A 22,151-nucleotide genomic window follows, 5' to 3' on the forward strand; every position below is an offset into this window, starting at 1 on the left:
CGGTGCTTGAGGTAAAGCGCTCCTTATTAATATCATTCTGAATGCTCGAATCCAAAACTTTGAGTTATATAAACAGAAGGATAATTACCGTTTCACTACAACAATTGATAGTAATGAAATTGTCAGACCCAAGTCCATGACACGTATTGTCCGTTTTGAACCTAGACCCATAAAATATTATCTTTTTAGAGTTATGTCATCTCAAACCCCAAAAGCACGTGTACCATGTGAACTTACCTTATAAACTTTATGTCTTTACTTCTTCTCCCATAGGATTCGCCTAAGCTAATATATACACTACTTTTTCATGAGCTTGCCAGGTCAGTCCTACTTAAACCGCCCTCAGTCAGCCCGTCACAGAAATGTTTTAGAAAAGTTGCATAACCAAAATTGCGTTCTTTTATCATTAGTAGAAGACTAGTTGAGTATATTTCGTATAAAGTGAAACGCGTGAAGGGGTGGGTGTAGCGTATCTTTAGTCCTGCTTTTCTATGTTTCAACGCGCTACTTTTCCGATACTTTCTCTAATTCATAGAGCTGGTTATATATATGCCCAATTGTGTGGTTGTAAAATTTTGATCAAACTTGTTTTGCTTTGTTAGACTAAATGATGATGAGATCGTGTTGTCGACCGTTAGAGAGGTGTTTTGGGAGAAGAAACGGAGATGGGCTTTTATGGCATATGGACTTAAAGCCACATGCTTCTGGTGATTTCTCAATTGCTGTAGCTCAAGCCAATTCTTCACTTGAAGACCAAAGTCAAGTTTTCACTTCTCCTTCTGCTACTTATGTTGGTGTTTATGATGGCCATGGTGGCCCTGAAGCCTCCCGTTTTGTCAATAGACACCTCTTCTCTTATTTGCATAGTATGTTTCCTTTTCTTTTATTGGCATACTTTTACAGTTTTTTGTGTCATATACTTTTGTGGGTCAGTTCTTGTTTCTGCAATTTCTGCTCAAAAAGCTTAAAGGTTGCTCCTTTATATACAAAATTAGGTTATGTCTGTGAATTCTTGGAGTATCCGTTGTTTTCTTTTCTTTTTCTTTTTTTGGCCTGAGTTTTAAGTTTTTCATGTCTTATGCTTTTGTGGGTCAGTTCTTGTTTCTGCAATTTCTGCTCAAAAAGCTTAAGGGTTGCTCCTTTATATAGGATTAAGCTATGTCTGTGCATTCTTGGTGTGCACGTTTTTTTTTTTTTTTTTTTTTTTTGCCTGAATTTTAAGTTTTTCATGTCTTATGCTTTTGTGGGTCAGTTCTTGTTTCTGCAATTTCTGCTAAAAAAGCTTAAAGGTTTCTCCTTTTTACAGGATTACGCTATGTCTATGGATTCTTGGAGTGTACATTGTTTTCTTTTGTTTTTTTTGGCCTGAGTTTTAAGTTTTTCATGTCTTATGCTTTTGTGGGTCAGTTCTTGTTTCTACAATTTCTGCTAAAAAGGCTTAAAGGTTTCTCCTTTATACAAGATTAAGCTATGTCTGGATTCTTAGGGTGTACCTATTCTTCCCGATTTTTAAGTTTTTCATGTCATATACTTTTGTGGGGTCACTTTTTGTCTCTGCAAATTATGTTCAAAAAGCTTAAAGTTTGCTCCTTTGTACAAGATTAAATTTTGTTGCTCTTCTGAGCTGTTTGTTTTGAATTTTGTGTAGAGTTTTCGAAAGAGCAAGGAGGTTTGTCGTCTGATGTGATAAAGAGGGCATTTAATGCTACAGAAGAGGATTTTATTCAATTGGTGAAGAGATCATTGCCTGTAATGCCACAGATTGCTTCAGTTGGATCATGTTGTTTGGTTGGTGCAATTTCTGAGGGTGAATTGTACGTGGCTAATTTAGGGGATTCTAGGGCAGTTCTTGGACGCAGAGGTTTTGAAGGGGAGACGAATTCTGTGGTTGCAGAAAGGTTGTCGACTGATCATAATGTTTCATGTGAGAAAGTGCGCAAAGAAGTTGAATCACTTCATCCTGATGATCAGGCTGTTGTAGTTTACATTCGAGGTGTTTGGAGAATTAAAGGCATAATTCAGGTTATCTTACTTGTTCTCTACTTACCTCGCCAACCAATTTGTCTTGTTGATGAATGGCTTAAGTATTTATATGTGTTCTAACTGTATAAGAGTTTGTTATATTTGGTGTTTATTATGTCTCCTATTCCCATATTGCTTTACCTTTGTATATCATCTTCCGCTTTATTAAAGCATCATGACTTCCGCTGTCAAATTTGTTCTTAAGGCTTTACAATCTTCCCTACTGTTCCAGGAATCACACACTTTGCCTCTTGGTCCACTGTTTCATGCAGTTCAAGCTTAAAGGAAGCCGTGTTCCCTACATGAGACGTGGATGAAGATTTTGTAAAGCAAAGAGTCGTGATTTCATTGAATAGTTATCCTTTTTCATTTATCATAGAAGGCTCTGGATTCTTGTGAAGGTTCTCTAACTATTAGAACTAGAATTTTGTTTGTTTTCTGCTGATAGAAGTAACAAGGAATGCCTGCATTCTGTTTGTAGCTTTTTTGTCCCCTTTCTCTCTTTATGGAGATGTTAGGAACATACCGACTTAAAAGTCTTGTAATTTGCAGGTGTCAAGATCTATTGGAGATGCCTATTTGAAGAAACCTGAATTTAACAGGGACCCTATATTCCAACGATATGGAAATCTTGTACCTCTGAAGCGGCCTGTACTAACAGCAGAGCCTTCCATTGTTACACGAAGTATTAGGCCTCATGACTTATTCCTGATATTTGCTTCTGATGGCCTCTGGGAACACTTAACTGATCAAGTAGCTGTGGAAATAGTCTTTAAAAGCTCAAGAGCTGTAAGTTAATCATTCTTTCATTCTCGTTTCCTTAGCGAAGTAAATGGAAAGATGTGCATTTAAGCATATTGCAGATCGACTATGTTTTTCATGAGCCGCGACTCTATTGGAAACATCCTCTCGACCTCCACAAGGTAGGGGTATGGTCTGCGTACATACTACTCTCCCCAGACCCCACTTGTGGAATTAAACTGGGTTTGTTGTAGTATTGGTCTATTGCAGATCGACTTGAGGCAAGTTGCTTGCTTGGTAGATTTCGGAGTCAAGATAGTTGTATGACTCATCCTGTTTATTTTTTGGTTGGAGTAATTGGCAGGGAATAGCTAAGAGATTGGTACGAGCAGCGATTCAGGAGGCAGCTAAGAAGAGGGAAATGAGGTACAAGGACATACAGAAGATAGAAAAGGGGATTAGGCGCCATTTCCACGATGATATAACAGTTATTGTGATCTATCTTGATCACCAGAAAGAATCATTTCATTCCAAAGGCACTCTTGGCTCTATCACTGCACCAGTAGACGTTTTCTCATATAATTCAGAAGATGCTGAGGAGAACCAAGTGATTGGAGTTTTTTAAACAGCCAAAAACCCTTAACAAGAGGTGGTATATTCAGTATATAATATTGCACGGTATAGAGAAACAGTGATATAAACAAAACATTACATGGAGAGAGTACAGGTTTGATGTAGATAAACTGGAGTTATGGGTGGCTGACTGATGAGGCTGAGAGCAGAAGTTCAGTTTAGGATCTGACCAAACCCATTGTTTTTGTTTTCCCTTTTCAAAGAGGCTGTGCTTTTGAGATAAATAGTGTAAAAGGATTCCAGTGATTTTGAGCTGGCCGTTTTCCCTTGAATTCTATTTTTGTTGCTTGCATTACCTATTGTTTCTAGGTATTAGGGAGTTCTCTAGAAATTCCCTCTCAAAATTCCAGGTTATGTTATATATTACTGGGTAAAAGGTTGAATAATCTGAGTTCTGAGATCAGGATGGCCTTTCTTTCAGATTGATTGTGCCTTCTTTCTGTTTTGTTTAGTCAGTTGGGCTGGTGAAATAAATTGTCTACAAAATTGCAGATTGTTGTTCCGCTAATTGGTATGCCTGTTTGAATCGTTCGTTTCAGTTTGTGTGATATGCTTTAGCTAATTTTAGAATATGTAGATTCTTTTAGACGATTCCCCCTCTGTGATTTTAGGTCTATCCTGTCCCTATTTAATACCTCAATTACCATAATGTTGCACCTACGTCCTAGCGCGGTCTACACAAGACGGTCAAACAAATCTCAAACGATGAGGGATCTATAAAACCGAATGGAATAGTTGGCAATGACGTAAAAAGTGGGAACAATAAATTGATAGGTTGAAACCCCTAAACCAAACAAAAGTAAAGATCGCAGTTGTGCAGTTTCATCATTGAAAATTATGCACAAAATTGTTCTTCAACTGCTGCCAAAATCTCAATCAAACAGAAGATACATCCTTAACAAGTTTGCATTTGGTACAACAAATGGCATACATTTGATATTGAGCAATCATACCTTAGCAACTAAGGTTTACCCCCTTAGAACGAAATCTTGCCTATTTCAAGCACACTCCATAACATCACAAAGCTTCAAAATTTTCATCATTGTATAACTATGTGAATCTGTTCTAATAGAAGTCTCCAACATTGTAATAAAAATTCTATATACAACAATTAGCACACTGCTCATATTTCCGCAGTATACAAGTATAACAAGGAAAATGGAAGAGATAAATACAGCAAAACGCTATTGATACTAAACTGTAATTCCATCAAAAAAGAAAACTCATTTCTTCATCAATCGCTCTGATAATTTAGTCTCTTCCTCTTTAGAAACATGAGGATTAAGCTTACGGAGGTTGCTAATAAAAGCTAGAGCTTCATCTCTTCTATTGAGTTTACAATATGAATCTATAATGGAGTTATATGTGCTATCATTTGGCTTACAACCTTGCTTGATCATGTAACGAACCACTTCAATGGCATCAATAAACATTGCATCAGCTGCGTACCTTGAAACAAAGGTATTATATGTGATCACATCAGGAACAATTCCAGAATCCTTCATTTCTGTAAATATACGTGAGGCATCTCTCATCCGACCGTTTCTGCAATAAGCATATATCACTGTGTTGTACGAAATAACATCAGGCCTGACTCCTTTTCCTATAATTTCCATTAGTAGCTGTTCTGATTTCTCATAATTGCTGGACCGGCTGTACATGTACATCAAACTATTGTAAGTTGTCAAGCTAGGAGTGAAACCACTATCTTTCATGAAGTTCATGATCTCAGCTGCCTTTGTAACCATTTGCTTCCGACCATAAATTGAAAGCATGGCATTTAAGGTGGTTATGTCTGGCGAGAAACCTCTACTTTTTAACTCCAAAAAAGCTCGTTCAGTCTCCACTAGAAGATCACTTTTGCTATAAACTAATACAAGGGTCTTCAGAAGCATAGCATGAGGTTGGATTTCAGAAGTGTATATATCTTCTGCAAGAGCATGAATCCTGTCAATCTCTTTCCCATTACCATACGCATGAAGCAAGGAACTGTACGTTAGCTCGTTGGGTTTACAACGACCATCTTTCATTTCTGCAAGTACCTTTTCAGACTGTTCCCACAGCCCGCCCCGAGCCAAAGCTGCTAGAACAGCGTTATAGGTGGAGAGGTCCGGATTGACCCCTGCATCTAACATTCGCCTGTAAACGACCATAGCTTGATCAAAAGCCCCACAACGACTGTAAGCACCAATTAAGGTATTGAAGGTGTCCCGCTCAGCTACAAATCCGGCTCTCTTCATTTCTTTGAACACTCCAGTAACTTCTGAATCCATTCCGTTCTGCCCAAATACAGCTAGGAGCGTATTCCAAGTGACAATATCTGGGGAACAACCACACGTCTTGATATCATCAAAAACCTTCATCATTTCAGCAAATTTTCCCCTGTTTCCGTACATCTTAATAAGTGCATTGAAAGTGCAGATGTTTGGTTTACAACCTGCACTTGTCATCTCCTCAAATATTCTCATTGCCGATTCATCCTTCCCAGCCTTCTCAAATCCGGAAAACAAGGTGGTATACGTAAACACATCAGGCTTAATCCCTTTATGTGTCATCTGGGCTTTCAGCTCCATCGCTTCCTCCAACAGACCATCCCTAGCATAAGCAGATACCAACGAATTGTACGTCACAATGCTAGGCAAAAACCCATTAACCTCCATTTCTCGCAAAACCTCCATAGCTTCTTTCGGCCTCCTAGACCTCCCATACACATCTAGCAACGCGTTGTACGTAACCTTATCGGGCAGAAAACCTCCTAATTTCATCTCCTCAAAAATCTGCCTAGCTTCCTCATACAAAGATCCCCGACGACAGCAAGTAATAAGAGTATTATAAGTATAAGCATCAGGAACAACTCCAGAGCTCTTCATACTTTCAAAAACACCCATAATTCTACTCCAAGGCATACCCATTTTCCCATAAACATTCAAAATCACATTGTAAGTAATTAAAGTAGGTTTACACCCATCCTCCTCCATTTTCTTGTAAACATTAACCGCATCCCTATACCTCCCATTACGCGCGAATGCAGTGATTAAAGAAGTATATGCATAAACATCGATACCAAAACCATCTTTATGCAAATTGTGAAGCAATGATGACGCCACTGAAATCCTACCCTCTTTCCCAAGCATGCTTATAACCACAGCAATAACAGACCCATTTAACAAAACCCCAGAATCGGGTCGATTTCGAACCCATTCAAACACATTCAATGCCAAGTCACATTTTTTATAGTAACCTAAACCTTTAATAATACCCAAGATATCAAAAGGCAAAGACTCTGTATCTAATTCAGAACTTTCTAAACGATGGTCAGTATATAAACTGAGCAAAATTTGGTTAATATTGTGGAGTTGAAATTCCGGGTCAATTAGGGTTTGAAGAGTTTTCTCACCTTGAGAGGAGAGGCGATGAGGAGACCATGGTTTGCCCCTGTTGGAATCATGTTCTTTGCCAATAATACGCCGTCGAGTTCTGGGGATAGGAGAAGGGTAAATTGGGGATTGAGGAATCTGGGGAGAATTAGAAGTGGAAGTTGAAGTAGGAGAAGTATTGGGATTTTGGTGGTGAAAGAGGTCATTTAGGAATGGAGCTAAAGGTTGAGTGGTGGAGTTAGAGAAGTGGGGGTGTGGGTATTGGAAGATAGATTTAGAGGGGGGAGGGTTTGGTAGTAGAAGAGGGAGAGCTAATTTGTCCGCCATGAAACACAATTCAGTGCTCAAACAATAGCAATAGTACTACCAATATCTTGTTTGTATTTTGGAGGCAGATTGATACCTCACTAGACTTTCCATGGTGACCAGTTATTGTGTGTTCCTCACATATTTTCTTATTTATTTAAATTAACACTTATTTGTAATAATCAATCATTTTCTCTGTTTTCTTCCCTACTTTTTCCACTTATGTATTTATTCTTTTTTTTACAGTTTCATTGGTGGAAGGTTGAAAGGGTAAAAATATATCCTTACTATACAACAAAAAACTTGCAATAAAATGTATCCTTCCTGTACAGCGAAAAATTAACAGTATAGCTTCTTAGATTAATTTGCCTAGTAGGGTGTTAAATTTATAGAAACAAGAAACTCCCAGAAAAATACAGAAAAAACAAAAAGAAGCAAAAGGCGGGCCTTTTCGTTTACCTTTTTATTTTTTATTTTTTGGAAAAGGGCCAAATATACGCATCTACTTTCATATATTGTCTATATTTAACCTGTGTTATACTATCAGGACAAATTTACTCATACTGTTATACTATCGGGCCAAATTTACCCTTACAATCAGCAAATTTTTAAAAATACCCCTTGATCTATTAAATAATCCAAAATCTCCCAAATTCTTTTTATTTAAATCACTTGTTGTTCTTCTTGCTCCATTATTTTCAAAAACTACTATTGATGTGAATGCTAAAGTTACTACACTATACAAATTATTCATATATTTTTTTTAATTACCAATGCACCCATTTCTCTTCTTGTAATAAATAAAACTAGTTTAGAATTTTATTTATTTTTCAATCATATACACACCATAGAATTTAGTGGGTCTATTTATTGTGTACTATATGCAGCTAATCATCATATATGTACATGTATATTTAAATATATTTTGTTATTGCCAGGTTAGTATAGAGTTCGATCGACTAACTTAAGAGTGCACAATATGTAGGCATTTAATTAAAGCAAAGTTGAATTAGACAATGTAAAGTCTTCGAGAAATTTTAATTTCAATTACTAATACTTGCAAAGTCTCGATACATTTGGTGCAACAAATTCATTAAAATTGGGATGTTGTAAATACTTTTAGAATTTAGAAAAGCTACCTAATTTAGATTTTTCAATTTACTATAATTTGTTTATTCTGTTGTATTATTTATTTAATTTTTTCTTTTTTTTTCTAATTCAGAAAGCAGGTAAATGCCAATTATTTTAAAAATAGTGGACCAAGAAAAACCACAAATGATTTAAATAAAAGGATTTTGGGAGATTTTGGATTATTTAACAGATCAAAGGGTATTTTTAAAAATTTACTGATTTTAGGGATAAATTTGGCTTGATAGTATAATGGTAGGGATAAATTTGACCCGATAATATAATAAAAGTTAAATATAGACAATATATGAAAGTAATTAGATATATTTGGTCTTTTTCCCTTTCTTTTTTCTTTGACGGACAAATGGCAGCATCGTGGATAAGTAAGCAATTTGATCAAAGTTCCAAAACACGGTCCAGAGTGATGGCTAAGTGCCTATGTTTACGTTCAGAAAGCAGCTGCACTAAGAGCATCTCCCACTCTCCCCCATTTCTCCAGAAATACATTCATTTTTTGTTAAAATATGGCTCCAATGCTTCATCATTTTTTGCTGCAAAATGGGAATGAATAGTATTACTCCAAAAAAGGAGTGACACTATCTCCTTCGTTACTATTCATCCTTATTTTATTATTATTTTTTATTATTTAACTCTTTTAATTTATCTCTTTTTATATACCTAATTATGTTTTTGTAATATCTTTATAATATTAATTTTACATCTTAACTTTGGCGTATAATATTGATAAATTAATTTTTGTGCATTTATTATTTTTATGTAAAATTATAAGTTAATTTAATTATAAGTTATAATTGTACAAAAAATATATAATCATCTCAAAAAATAAATGGTGCAAATATAAAATATTAGATGTTGCTAAAATTAAAATGTGCGAATATAAAATATTAGATGTTGCTAAAATTAAAAAGTAAAAATTAAAAATACATTAATGGTCGAGGATGAGCATGATCTTAATGCACTAATTCAAGATGATTGGGAATGTCCACCTCCAACGGTAGAAATGGTAGTAGATGAAAATCATCGATTTGAACAATTTTTAGCTCGACACAAAAGAATTAAGGACAAAGATGATCATTTTGCACTTCGTAATGCATTAATAGATCATTTATAGCAGCATACTAGAGGTAAAAATTGAATATTTATGTAATATTTAATAAGAATTTTATCATAATGTAATATGTATTTAATTATCTTGTATCTCAATGATTTCACTTTTATTTGAATTATCCGTTAATATATATTTACAAATAATATTTGCTTACAAATTATATTATTTAAAAATTTATGGTATAAAATAATTTTATATTAAATTTGTGATGACCTAAAAGTTTATCTTATATTTTAGAACTCGAATTTGCACTCTTAAGCCTTAAAAATCTTATTTTTACCCTTCTCGATTTGCGTGCACAGTCCGGGCAGGTTTCTGGAAAGCTTTTATGTTGAAAATTGATGAAAATAAGAATTTATGCCTTAAAAGTTGATTTTAGTTGACTTCGGTCAATATTTTTGGTAAACGGGCTCGGATCCATATTTTGACGGTCCCGGTGGGTCCGTATCGAATTATGGGACCTGGGTGTATGCCCGGAATCGAATTCGGAGGTTCCTAACTCAAGTTATGAATTTTTGATGAAAATTAAAAGTTTGAAAAATTAATTATTTTTAAGAATTGATTGATGTTTGGCATTGTTAGTGCTGGCTCCGAATTTTGGTTCCGAAATCTGGTACAAGTTCATTATGATATTTAAAATTTGTCTGTGAAATTTGGTGAGAAACAGAGTTGATTTGACGTAATTGGGACGTCCAGTTGAGAAAATAGAAATTTTAAAGTGTTCTTGAGAATTTCATTTGATTTGGTACTAAATTCGGAGTTCTAGGTGTTATTTTGGCGATTTTATCACGCGAGCAGGTCCGTATGATATTTTTAGACTTGTGTGCACCTTTGGTTTAGAGCTCTGCGGGTTCGGATGAGTTTCGGATAGGCTACAGAGTGAATTGAACATAGAAATCATAGCTGGTGTACTTCAGGTCTGCAGACTTTGCAATTGCGAGGTCTGGCTCGCAAATGTGAGCATCGCATTTGTGAAGAAGCTTCGCATTTGCGAGCAGTGGGGTTAGAAGGGGACCTTCGCATTTGCAAAATTTTCATCGCATTTGCGATGGTTCAATGTTCGCAATTGCGAACAAATGGTTCGCATTTGCGAAGGCAGTAAAGATGCGAGGAATTCGCATTTGCGATACTTTTCTTGCATTTGCGGGCTTCGCATTTGCGAAGCCCAGGTCGCAAATGCGATATCTGCAGCTGATCAAAATGACTTTTGGACGGGATTTTTGACTCATTTCTCAAATCTTCAAAACCTAAAACACAAGAGGCGATTTTCCAAAGGCCATTCTTTCCCCAAATCATAGGTAAGTGATTCTAAACTAGTCTCTTTCAATCTTTTACATCTTATAACAAAATTTCAACCTAGAATCTAGAATTTTTATGGTGAAATTAGGATTTTTTTGGTAGAACTTAGAAATTTCAAAATTTGGGGATTTAGACCTTGAATTGAGGTCGGATTCCAAAACTAATTGTATATCCGGACTCGTCTCGGAATGGGTGTTCGAATTTCGTAAGTTTTTTCGAGATTTGAGACGTGGGTCCCACTACCAAATATTTTAATGGATTTTAGATTTTATCCGAAAAATTAGTAAATTCAAATGGAATTAATTCCTATGATTCGTATTAAGTATATTGAATTGTTTGTGAATAGATTTGAAGCTTTTGGAGACAAATTTAAAAGGAAAAGTTGTGGTTGAGTAATTGATTGGAATTTGCGAAGCGAGATAAGTATCGTGGTTAACCTTGACTTGAGGGAATAGAACCCTTAAATTAATTATTATGTGAATTGCATGTGAACGACGTATAGGCGAGGTGACGAGTGTCTATACGTCGTCAAATTAATTGTTTACCTGATTACTTGAAAAATCATAAATTGTTTTAAATCATGAATTAATTATTATAATAATTATTTCTCTCCTAATATTTGTCAAATATTAATTCTTGAATTCCTGCATTAATTGTTACATGCTATTTGAATTATGTGTCTTAATTGTTATTTGACATTTAACATATTAAATATTAAACTGCCTATTTTCTCTCTAATTTCCATAATAACTTACTATTTATCATTGTTTGTTTCATAATTAAATCATAATTATTGTATGCTTGTTGTTTTATAATTTTATATTAGTTGTTGCATTTATTGGGGAAATTTCTTCTATAAGAATTGGTAAATGAATATGTTGGAGGATCGGGTTGCACGCCGCAAGAGAATTGATTATAATGAATATATTGGATGATCGGGTTGCACGCCGCAACAGACTTATTAAAAAGTCCATATTAGAGGATCGGGTTGCACGCCGCAACAGACTTATTAAAAGTTCATATTTGAGGATCAGGTTGCATGCCGCAACAGACTTATTTAAAAGTCGACATACATATATATATATATATATATATATATATATATATATATATATATATATATATATATATATATATATATATATATATATATATTGGGGGATCGGGTTGCACGCCACCACAGAATCGAATGTGAATATATTGTGAGAGTGGGTTGCACGCTGCAACAGAGCTGAATGTGAAATTATTGTGAGAGCGGGTTGCATGCTGCAACAGAACTGAATGTGAATATATTGTAAGAGCGGGTTGCATGTTGTAACAGAACTGAATGTGAATATATTGTGAGAGCGGGTTGCACGCTGCAACAGAACTGAATGTGAATATATGTTGAGAGCAGGTTGCACGCTGCAACAGAACTGACTGTGAATATATTATGAGAGCGGGTTACACGCTGCAACACAATTGATGGAGATGATAATTGGTTATGACTGCTGAGTTAGATTCAATTATTATAAACAAGTTACCTGATGTATTTCTATTATTGTTGTTGTTACTAATATTGTATACAGGTAATGTAAGTGACCCGCCTTAGCCTTGTCACTACTTCGTCGAGGTTAGGCTCAGCACTTACCAGTACATGGGGTCGGTTGTATTGATACTACACTCTGCACTTCTTGTGCAGATTTTGGAGTTGGTCCCAGCGGCGTACCATCGACTTGCTCGGATTTCAGCTACTCAGAGAAGACTTGAGGTATAACTGCACGGCGTTCGCAGTTCTAAAGTCCCCGTCTATTTTACTTTAGCTGTGTGTTTATTTCCAGGCAGCTTTATTTTATTCAGGCCTTTAATTGTATTTATTCTAGAAGCTCGTGCACTTGTGACACCAATTCTGGGATGGTATTTAGACACCATTATTTTTATGGATTATTCACTATATTTTAGAATTTACTTCTGCAATTGTTCTTTGTTATTAATAAATTTAAAAATTATTTTTAAAATAGATAATATTATTCTAACGTTGGCTTGCCTAGCAAGTGAAATGTTAGGCGCCATCACGGTCCCGGCGGTGGGAATTTCGGGCCGTGACAGTTGGTATCAGAGCACTAGGTTACATAGGTCTCACGAGTCACGAGCAAGCTTAGTAGAGTTTGAAGGATAGGTACGGAGACGTCTATACTTATCTCTCAGAGGCTATGAAGTTTAGGAACAATATCACTTCTTTCATTCCTTATCGTGCGGCATTGATTTTGCTTGAAACCTATATTTCGTATTCCTTTGTATCTACTCGTGTATGACATTGCGCACTCGATATCAGTTGTGCGTCGACGGTTCGTGATGCCGCAGATGAACTACGAGAGAGACAGAGATGCTCAAACATTGCATCCACGTGTGATTCTGACTGAAGATGCAAACGTATAAAGAGATCACCCAGTAAATAATGTGTGGGGGGGGGGGTGCAACAGACCTTGGCATCTGGTTGATTTATACGAGTTTTGAAGGTTATTATTGTGGATCATCGGACGTGGTGAACTATGACTTCGTGCCGAGTGGGGGGAAGTCCACTATCAATAGATGGATTGCGGGGTCATGTGTTATATCAGTTTTGGCATGAAATGTATATATGTGGTACTAAAAGGTTCCATAAGAATTTACACATGTTTAAGGCCAAAGATTTTGTAGAGGATAAGGTTGGGACTTGCGGTATGTCCGCCTACTTAATAATCATATACTTCAGTACCAAAGGAGTTACAGAAATAACTTTAAATCTATAGAATGTCTACTCAGCGTGGACGTCATGGTTACGGATTTCGGAATGCTTCGGAGGAAGTACAGTGGTTGACGAGATTCTGGACTATGTGGTTCGTGCCAAGATTTGCCTGTATGGAGCTCTACTTTTGTGATCGTTGTGTATAAATGGGGGTAAGGGTTACCCCAAAGAAGATTCGAAGAGTATGTAAGAAATGGGTCAGCTCAACAGTGTTGAGTCAGCATAACAAAAGAATAAATTGGCCTTGGGAGAGATAATTCTCCACAAGTGTCTGTGGCAAGCCTATGAAGAGGGCAGACCAGCCAATGCAACACCGCCTACTTGGCTCAGTTCTCAGAAACGCGTTTGAAAGAGTTTGTTCCCAGACTCTCCGTAATGCGTGGCGCAAAGGGTTTGAATGGTTGCGTCAAGTCACCATGACGGTGTCATAATATGCCATCGGGTTCCATAAGTTAGCCCGTCATATTCCTACTGTGCTTCCTATAGCCAGAGAGCGAGTCCACAGACTCATTAAAGGACTCAATTATTATCGTAAAATTTTGTATGACTCGGGAGCTACAGGCTGATACTTTATTTCCACTAGTGGTAGAAATTTCCAAGATATTAGAACGTGTTTGGGGTGAGGAAAAAGGAAACTAAGGAGACCAAGATGTCTCGAGGTTCTAGGGAATTCAGTGGATTCTACTCTGTGAGTATAAATCATTATGGCGGGGGCTCGGGTAGTCGGCCAGCCTAGTTCGCACATCGGATTAATCGAGATGCTCCAGTAAGTTCTTTTAATGCATCACTAACATTAAAAGTCCTACAATGGTTATTCTAATTATCTGGCACAGACTCAGTATGAGCAGCCAAACCAGCAAATGGGTTGTTACGAATGCGGTGATACTAGGCACATCATGAGAAAATTGTCCCAAACTTGGGAGAGGCATATTTGATCAAAGCACTCAGGCTACGTGCCCCATTGCGATTACTACACCACCCACACGACCAGTTAAGGGTGGAGGACAGGCGGGTAGAAGGCGTCCTAGAGTTGGAGATTCAGCCATTGTTATATTTGTTTTATGGTATGGTGGAGGTTGTTACATCAGATGGTATCGTTATAGGTATGACCTCAATTTAAAATAAAGGAATAATTTTCTTAACTTGATTCGGCTCTGAATATCGAAACGAGTCCTCATATTATGCTCCACTTATGAGAAAGCTTCGTAATTCTATAATCTACTTATGTGTTTACTCCTGTTGGGAGATTCTATGGAGATAACTACGCCTATCATTCCTTGTTGGTCACTAATAAGAGCTGTGAGGCTAAATATGGCTTTTTGTTACTCATTTCGGTAAGTTTTGATGTAATTTACGGATAATTAATTATAAATTATGAATTATATGCCCTATCGGTGTGAGGTTCATTATGTGTTGTGATTTTGTGTAACCGAAATTATTTAAAAGGAGAAAATGGAAAGTTTCGATTGGCAAGATGTGCAAATTACTTGCGATTCAGAACTGAGGCCTAGGTCCTCATATTTTAAAATAAATTGATATGTTTAAACCGGGCTATGAGCTGCAGTGGAAGTTATCTAAGGACGAGATCCTTGTGATAAAAAATTCTTGTGTTTAAATTCTCCCTTGTGAAATTAAATTTGTACTATAGTACTAATAGGGAGTCATGCCTGTTAGGCTTATTTGAAAATTTTTTGTATGAAATTCTTTGTGCATACTTGCCAAATTCGTGTTGTAATATTGAGTTGTAACCTACGAGATAGGTGCCCGCCCAGATGGCGTTAAATGTGACTCGTTAATTCGGGTAAATAATTATGAAGTCTCCATGCCTCGCATCTCGTTATTAGTATTGTGAAGGTTTAAAATGAGATTTTTATTAACATGAAGTTAATTGACGATTCTGTAATTGATTATGAACAATTATTAAGACCAGATTGACCCAGAAGGGTGCCCCATTTAGATGGTCAGACGAGTGTGAGTTGAGCTTTCAGAAGCTCAAGACCGCTTTGACTACAACGCTAGTGTTGGTATTACCCACAGGTTCAGGATAGTATATGGTATATTGTGATGCCTCTCGCATTGGGTTTGGTGCAGTATTAATGCAAGATGGTAGGGTGATTGCATATGCGTCGCGGCAGTTGAAAGATCACGAGAAGAATTATCATGTTCATGACTTAGAACTGTCAGCCATTGTTCATGCGCTGAAGATTTGGAGGCATTACCTCTACGGTGTCTCGTGGAGGTATTTACTGATCATCGTAGCCTTCAGTACCTGTTCAAACAAAAAGATCTTAATTTGAGGCAGAGAATATAGTTGGGGTTGTTGAAAGACTATGATATCACCACTTTGTATCACCCCGGAAAGGCCAATGTGGTGGTCGATGCTTTGAGTAGAAAGGCTGTGAGTATGGGCAGTCTTGCGTATATTCTGGTTGGTGAGAGGCCATTAGCTGCAGATGTTCAGACTTTGGCTAATCAATTCGTGAGGTTAGATGTTTCAGAACCCAGTCGGGTTCTAGCTTGCACAATCGCTCGGTCTTCTTTATATGAGCGCATCAGAGAGAGGCAGTATGATGATCCTCATTTACTTGTCCTTAAGGATACGGCGCAGCACGGTGATGCCAAACAGGTTGTTATGGGGGAAGATAGGGTTCTGCGAATGCAGGGTCGTATTTGTTTGCCTAATGTGGATGGGCTTCGTGAATTGATTCTTGAAGAAGCACACAGTTCCCGGTATTCTATTCATCCAGGTACCGCCAAAATGTATCAAGATTTGCGACAACATTATTAGTGGAGGAGAATAAAAAAGGATATAGTTGCATATGTAGCTCGGTGTCTAAAATGTCAGCAAGTTAAGTACGAGCATCAGAGACCTGGTGGTTTGCTTCAGAAGTTAGAAATTCCTGAGTGGAAGTGGGAGCGTATCACTATGGATTTTGTTGTTGGGCTCCCACGGACTCAGAGAAAATTTGACGCAGTTTGGGTCATTGTGGACAGGTTGACCAAGTCAGCACATTTCATTCCAGTGGCAGTTACCTATTCTTTAGAGAGGTTAGCTGAAATTTATATTCGTGAGATTGTCCGCCTTCACGGGGTGCCCGTGTCTATTATTTCAGATCGAGGTACGCAGTTTACCTCACATTTCTGGAGGACTGTACAACGTAAGTTAGGCACGTGGGTGGAGTTGAGTACAATATTTCATCCACAAACAGACGGACAGTCAGAGCGCACTATTCAGATATTGAAAGATATGCTCTGAGCTTGTGTTATGGAATTTGGAGGTTCTTGGGATCATTTCTTGCCACTTGCGGAGTTTGCTTATAATAATAGCTACCAGTCGAGCATTCAGATGGCTCCATATGAGGCATTATACGGAAGGTGATGTCGATCGCCAGTTGGGTGATTTGAGCCGGGGGAGGCTCGGTTATTGGGTACAGATTTAGTTCATGAGGCCTTGGACAAGGTCAAGATTATACAGGATCTACTTCGTACAGCTCAGTCCATGCAAAAGAGTTATGCCGACCGTAGAGTTCGTGATGTGGCATTCATGGTCAGAGAGAGGGTATTACTTTGGGTATCACCCATGAAGGTTGTTATCATATTTTGGAAGAAGGGCAAGTTGAGCCCTAGGTATATCGGGCCATTTGAAATCCTCGAGAGAGTGGGGGAGGTAGCTTACAGGCTTGCATTGCCACCTAGTTTAGCAGTTGTTCATCCGGTATTCCATATGTCCATGCTTCGAAAGTATCACAGTGATCCATTCCATGTGTTAGATTTCAGCTCTGTCCAGTTGGACAAGGATTTGACTTACGAGGAGGAGCCGGTGGTAATTCTAGCCCGGCAAGTTCGCCAGTTGAGATCAAAGAGTTACCCTTCAGTTCGAGTGCAGTGGAGAGGTCAGCCTATTGAGGCAGCTACTTGGGAGTCCGAGTCCGATATGCGGAGTAGATGTCCCCACCTTTTCACCAGCCAGATACTTTTCTATGTCCGTTCGAGGACGAACAGTTATTTTAGAGCTGGAGAATGTGATAATCCAAAAGGTCATCTTATGTTTTAGAACTCGAATCTGCGCTCTTAAGCCTTAAAAATCTCATTTTTACCCTCTTCGATTTGCATGCGCAGTCCGGGCAGGTTTCCGAAAAGCTTTTATGTTGAAAATTGATGAAAATAAGGATTTATGCCTTAAAAGTTGATTTTAGTTGACTTCGGTCTATATTTTTGATAAACAGGCCCGGATCCATATTTTGACGGTCCCAGTGGGTCCGTATCAAATTATGGGACATAGATGTATGCCCGAAATAGAATTCGGAGGTCCCTAGCTCAAGTTATAAATTTTTGATGAAAATTAGAAGTCTGAAAAATTAATTATTTTTAAGAATTGATTGATGTTTGGCATTATTAGTGTCGGGTCTATATTTTGATTTCGGAGCCCGATACAGGTTTATTATGATATTTAAGACTTGTTTATGAAATTTGATGAGAAACGGAGTTGATTTGACGTGATTTGGACGTCAAGTTGAGAAAATAGAAATTTTAAAGTGTTCTTGAGAATTTCATTTGATTTGGTGCTAAATTCGGAGTTCTAGGTATTATTTTGGCAATTTGATCACGTGAGCAGGTCCGTATGATATTTTTAGACTTGTGTGCACCTTTGGTTTAGAGCCCCGAGAGCTCAGGTGAGTTTCGGATAGGCTAAAGAGTAAATTGAACATAGAAATCATAGCTAGTGTGCTTCAGATCTGCAGACTTCGCAATTGTGAGGTCTGGCTCGCAAATGCGAGCATCGCATTTGTGAAGAAGCTTCGCATTTGTGAGCAGTGGGGTTAGAAGGGGACCTTCGCATTTGCTAGATTTTCATCGCATTTGCGATGGTTCAATGTTTGCAATTGCGAATAAATGGTTCGCATTTGCGAAGGCAGTAGAGATGCGAGGAGTTCGCATTTGCGATACTTTTCTCGCATTTGCGGGCTTCGCATTTGCAAAGCCTAGGTCGCAAATGCGACATCTGTAGCTGATCAAAATGACTTTTGGACGGAATTTTTGATTCATTTCCCAAATCTTCAAAACCTAAAACACAAGAGGCGATTTTCTAAAGACCATTCCTTCCCCAAATCATAGGTAAGTGATTCTAAAATAGTCTCTTTCAATCTTTTACATCTTGTAACAAGATTTCGACCTAGAATCTAGAATTTTTATGGTAAAATTAGTTTTTTTTTGGTAGAACTTAGGAATTTCGAAATATGGGGATTTAGACCTCGAATTGAGGTCGGATTTCAAAACCAATTGTATATCCGGACTCGTCTCGGAATAGGCGTTCGGATTTCGTAAGTTTTTTTTCGAGATTTGAGACGTGGGTCCCACTATCGAATATTTTAATAAATTTGAATTTAATCCGAAAAAATAGTAAATTCATATGAAATTAATTCCTATGATTCGTATTGAGTATATTGAATTGTTTGTGAATAGATTTGAAGCTTTCAGAGACAAATTTAAAAGGAAAAGTTGTGGTTGAGTAATTGATTGGAATTTGCAAAGCGAGGTAAGTGTCGTGGTTAACCTTGACTTGAGGGAATAGAACCCTTAAATTAATTGTTATGTGAATTGCATGTGAACGATGTATAGGCGAGGTGACGAGTGTCTATACGTCGTCAAATTAATCGTTTGCCTGATTACTTGAAAAATCATAAATTATTTTAAATCATGAATTAATTATTATAATAATTGTTTCTCTCATATTCTTTGTCAAATATTAATTCTAGAATTTCTGTATTAATTGTTACATGCTATTTGAATTATGTGTCTTAATTGTTATTTGATATTTAGCATATTAAATATTAAACTGCCTATTTTCTCTCTGATTTTCATAATAACTTACTATTTATCATTGTTTGTTTCATAATTAAATCATAATTATTGTATGCTTGTTGTTTTATAATTTTATATTAGTTGTTGTATTTATTGGGGAAATTTCTGCTATAAGAATTGGTAAATGAATATGTTGGAGGATCGGGTTGCACGCCGCAACAGAATTGATTATAATGAATATATTGGAGGATCGGGTTGCATGCCGCAATAGACTTATTAAAAGTCCATATTGGAGGATCGGGTTGCACGCCGCAACAGACTTATTTAAAAGTCGACATACATACATACATATACATACATATACATACATATATATATATAGGGGGATCGGGTTGCACGCCGCAACAGATTTGATTAAAATGAATATATTGGGGGATCGGGTTGCACGCCGCAACAGATTTGATTAAAATGGATATATTGTGAGAGCGGGTTGCACGCCGCAACAGAACCGAATGTGAATATATTGTGAGAGCGGGTTGCACGCTGCAACAGAGCTGAATGTGAAATTATTGTAAGAGCGGGTTGCACGCTGCAACAGAACTGAATGTGAATATATTGTGAAAGCGGGTTGCACGCTGCAACAGAACTGAATGTGAATATATTGTGAGAGCCGGTTGCACGCTGCAACAGAATTGATGGAGATGATAATTAGTTATGACTGCTGAGTTGGCTTCAATTATTATAAACGTGTTACCTGATTTATTTTTATAATTGTTGTTGTTACTAATATTGTGTACAGGTAATGTAAGTGACCCGTCTTAGCCTCGTCACTATTTCGTTGAGGTTTGACTCAACACTTACCAGTACATGGAGTCGGTTGTACTGATACTATACTCTGCACTTCTTGTGCAGATTTTGGAGTTGGTCCCAGCGGCGTACCATCGACTTGCTCGGATTTCAGCTACTCAGAGGAGACTTGAGGTATAACTGCACGGCGTTCGCAGTTCTGCAGTTCCCGTCAACTTTACTTTAGCTGTTTGTTTGTTTCTAGACAGCTTTATTTTATTCAGATCTTTAATTATATTTATTCTAGAAGCTCGTGCACTTATGACGCCAATTCTGTGATGGTATTTAGACACCGTTATTTTTATGGATTATTCACTATATTTTAGACTTTACTTTCGCAATTGTTCTTTATTATTAATAAATTTAAAAATTATTTTAAAAATAAATAATATTAATCTAACGTTGGCTTGCCTAGCAAGTGAAATATTAGGCGCTATCACGGTCCCGACGGTGAGAATTTCGGGCCGTGACAAAATTATATGTGATGAATATGTAAAAAGAAAAAAGATAGAATTTATTTAATAGAAATAAGAAAATAAAATTTAAATAAAAGATAATATTGTAATATTAAAGAGAGAGAAGAATATAAAATGAAATATTCAATTTTAAAATAAAAAATGGAGTAATGATTGGAGTAATTTTACTCCATTTTCGAGTTTATTCTATTTTAAAGGAGAAAATGGAGGCAAGAGATGCCCCTAAAGTCCTGATTCTTAGCACTAATTTAAAATTTTATAACGGAAGCCTCTTCTAAGCTTTTTGTTTTTGTTAAGAGATGGCAGGACCCAATGAGATTAGATATGCAATATAATGCAATACACAAATCTTCAATTATTGGTTAATGAATATTTAACCTTTGAGGAACAAAATAAACAAAAGAAAGACGAATCTGAACAAACCTTAGATTTGAATATTCCGGTTTTAATAATGGGGTTTTTTCATTCGTATACATTATTTGAAACCTTATTACGAAAAATGTTCATGTTTTGATATTTAACCGACCTAAATACATTTTAATTATAAAATATATACAATTCACCTTAAAAGACTCCCAATTCATTATTTGTGTCTTCAATCAAGGAATTTAGTTACACCCTTTTTCCTTTTTTCTCTCCTCTTCTCTTTCCTTATTTTTCTTTCCCTTAATATACCATCTTCTCAGTGTCAACATCTTTTTTTTTTGGCAAAAATGTCTAAAATGTCACTAATTCAAGAATCTGCATGGAACATAAATCGGGAACTTTTAGTCACAAGTCTTCGTTCTTGAAAACAAAAATACATTGCAAACATAAAAGGTAGTGAATTAACTAATTGGGTTCTTTGATATCAACCAAAGATACATGTTTCATTTCTTCTTCTCACCACCTCCGGTGGCCCTCATCTTACGGAGAACACTAATAGGGATAAAATATCGAATCAGATTATAATACTAATCACCAAATATTCAGCGCCTCAATTTCACACTTAAAATTAGTCTGTTCACATCTTCATATTTTTTTATAAATAAACAAGCCAAAAATCAGTACCAATACACCCTTTTAAAGTTCACAAAAGAAGTTTCAATTTTATAAGAAAATAGATGAAAATGGCTTCAGATTCAACCACTTCCTTGTTCTTGACACTATTCTTTATTACACAAATATAATTTTTATACAAATTTTATACAATATGTCTTTTGTATATTTTGTATCTGATTTATACATAGTAAAAATAAATTTCATACAACTAATTATATCAACTTATCTACACTTTCATATATTATTTCTACCCAGTTATATACAACTACAATATCATACAACTTAAATACAATTTTAATACAAATTTTATACTATGTCTTTTGTATATTTTGTATCTGATTTATACATAGTAAAAACAAATTTCATACAACTAATTATATATTATACAACTTATCTACAACTTTCATACATTGTTTCTACTCGGTTATATACAACTACAATATCATATAACTTAAATATAATTTTTATACAATATTGTTCAACTTTCATACAATATATATATATATATATATATATATATATATATATATATATATATATATATATATATAAACAATAAAATATAATTTTTCTACAATTTTACT

At 36.3% G+C, this 22,151-nt stretch overlaps 2 protein-coding genes across 2 annotated transcripts; one reads left to right on the top strand and one right to left on the bottom strand.

The window, feature by feature from the left end:
• The first annotated feature begins 340 nt into the window (after window positions 1-340).
• Window positions 341-3,887, top strand: LOC104085161 (probable protein phosphatase 2C 63). Its single transcript, XM_009589138.4, has 5 exons — window positions 341-458; window positions 603-866; window positions 1,649-2,022; window positions 2,575-2,811; window positions 3,128-3,887. Exons 2-5 carry the CDS (start codon window positions 608-610, stop codon window positions 3,386-3,388), a joined length of 1,131 nt encoding a protein of 376 aa, XP_009587433.1. The 5' UTR covers window positions 341-458; window positions 603-607; the 3' UTR covers window positions 3,389-3,887.
• A 535-nt stretch (window positions 3,888-4,422) lies between these two features.
• LOC104085160 (pentatricopeptide repeat-containing protein At5g02860) lies at window positions 4,423-7,208 on the bottom strand. Its single transcript, XM_009589136.4, has one exon. The coding sequence runs from the start codon at window positions 7,098-7,100 to the stop codon at window positions 4,620-4,622; it is 2,481 nt and encodes an 826-aa protein (XP_009587431.1). The 5' UTR covers window positions 7,101-7,208; the 3' UTR covers window positions 4,423-4,619.
• Window positions 7,209-22,151: the final 14,943 nt, after the last annotated feature.

The sequence above is a fragment of the Nicotiana tomentosiformis genome, chromosome 1 (genome assembly GCF_000390325.3).
Source record: "Nicotiana tomentosiformis chromosome 1, ASM39032v3, whole genome shotgun sequence".
Classification (NCBI taxonomy): Eukaryota; Viridiplantae; Streptophyta; class Magnoliopsida; order Solanales; family Solanaceae; genus Nicotiana; species Nicotiana tomentosiformis.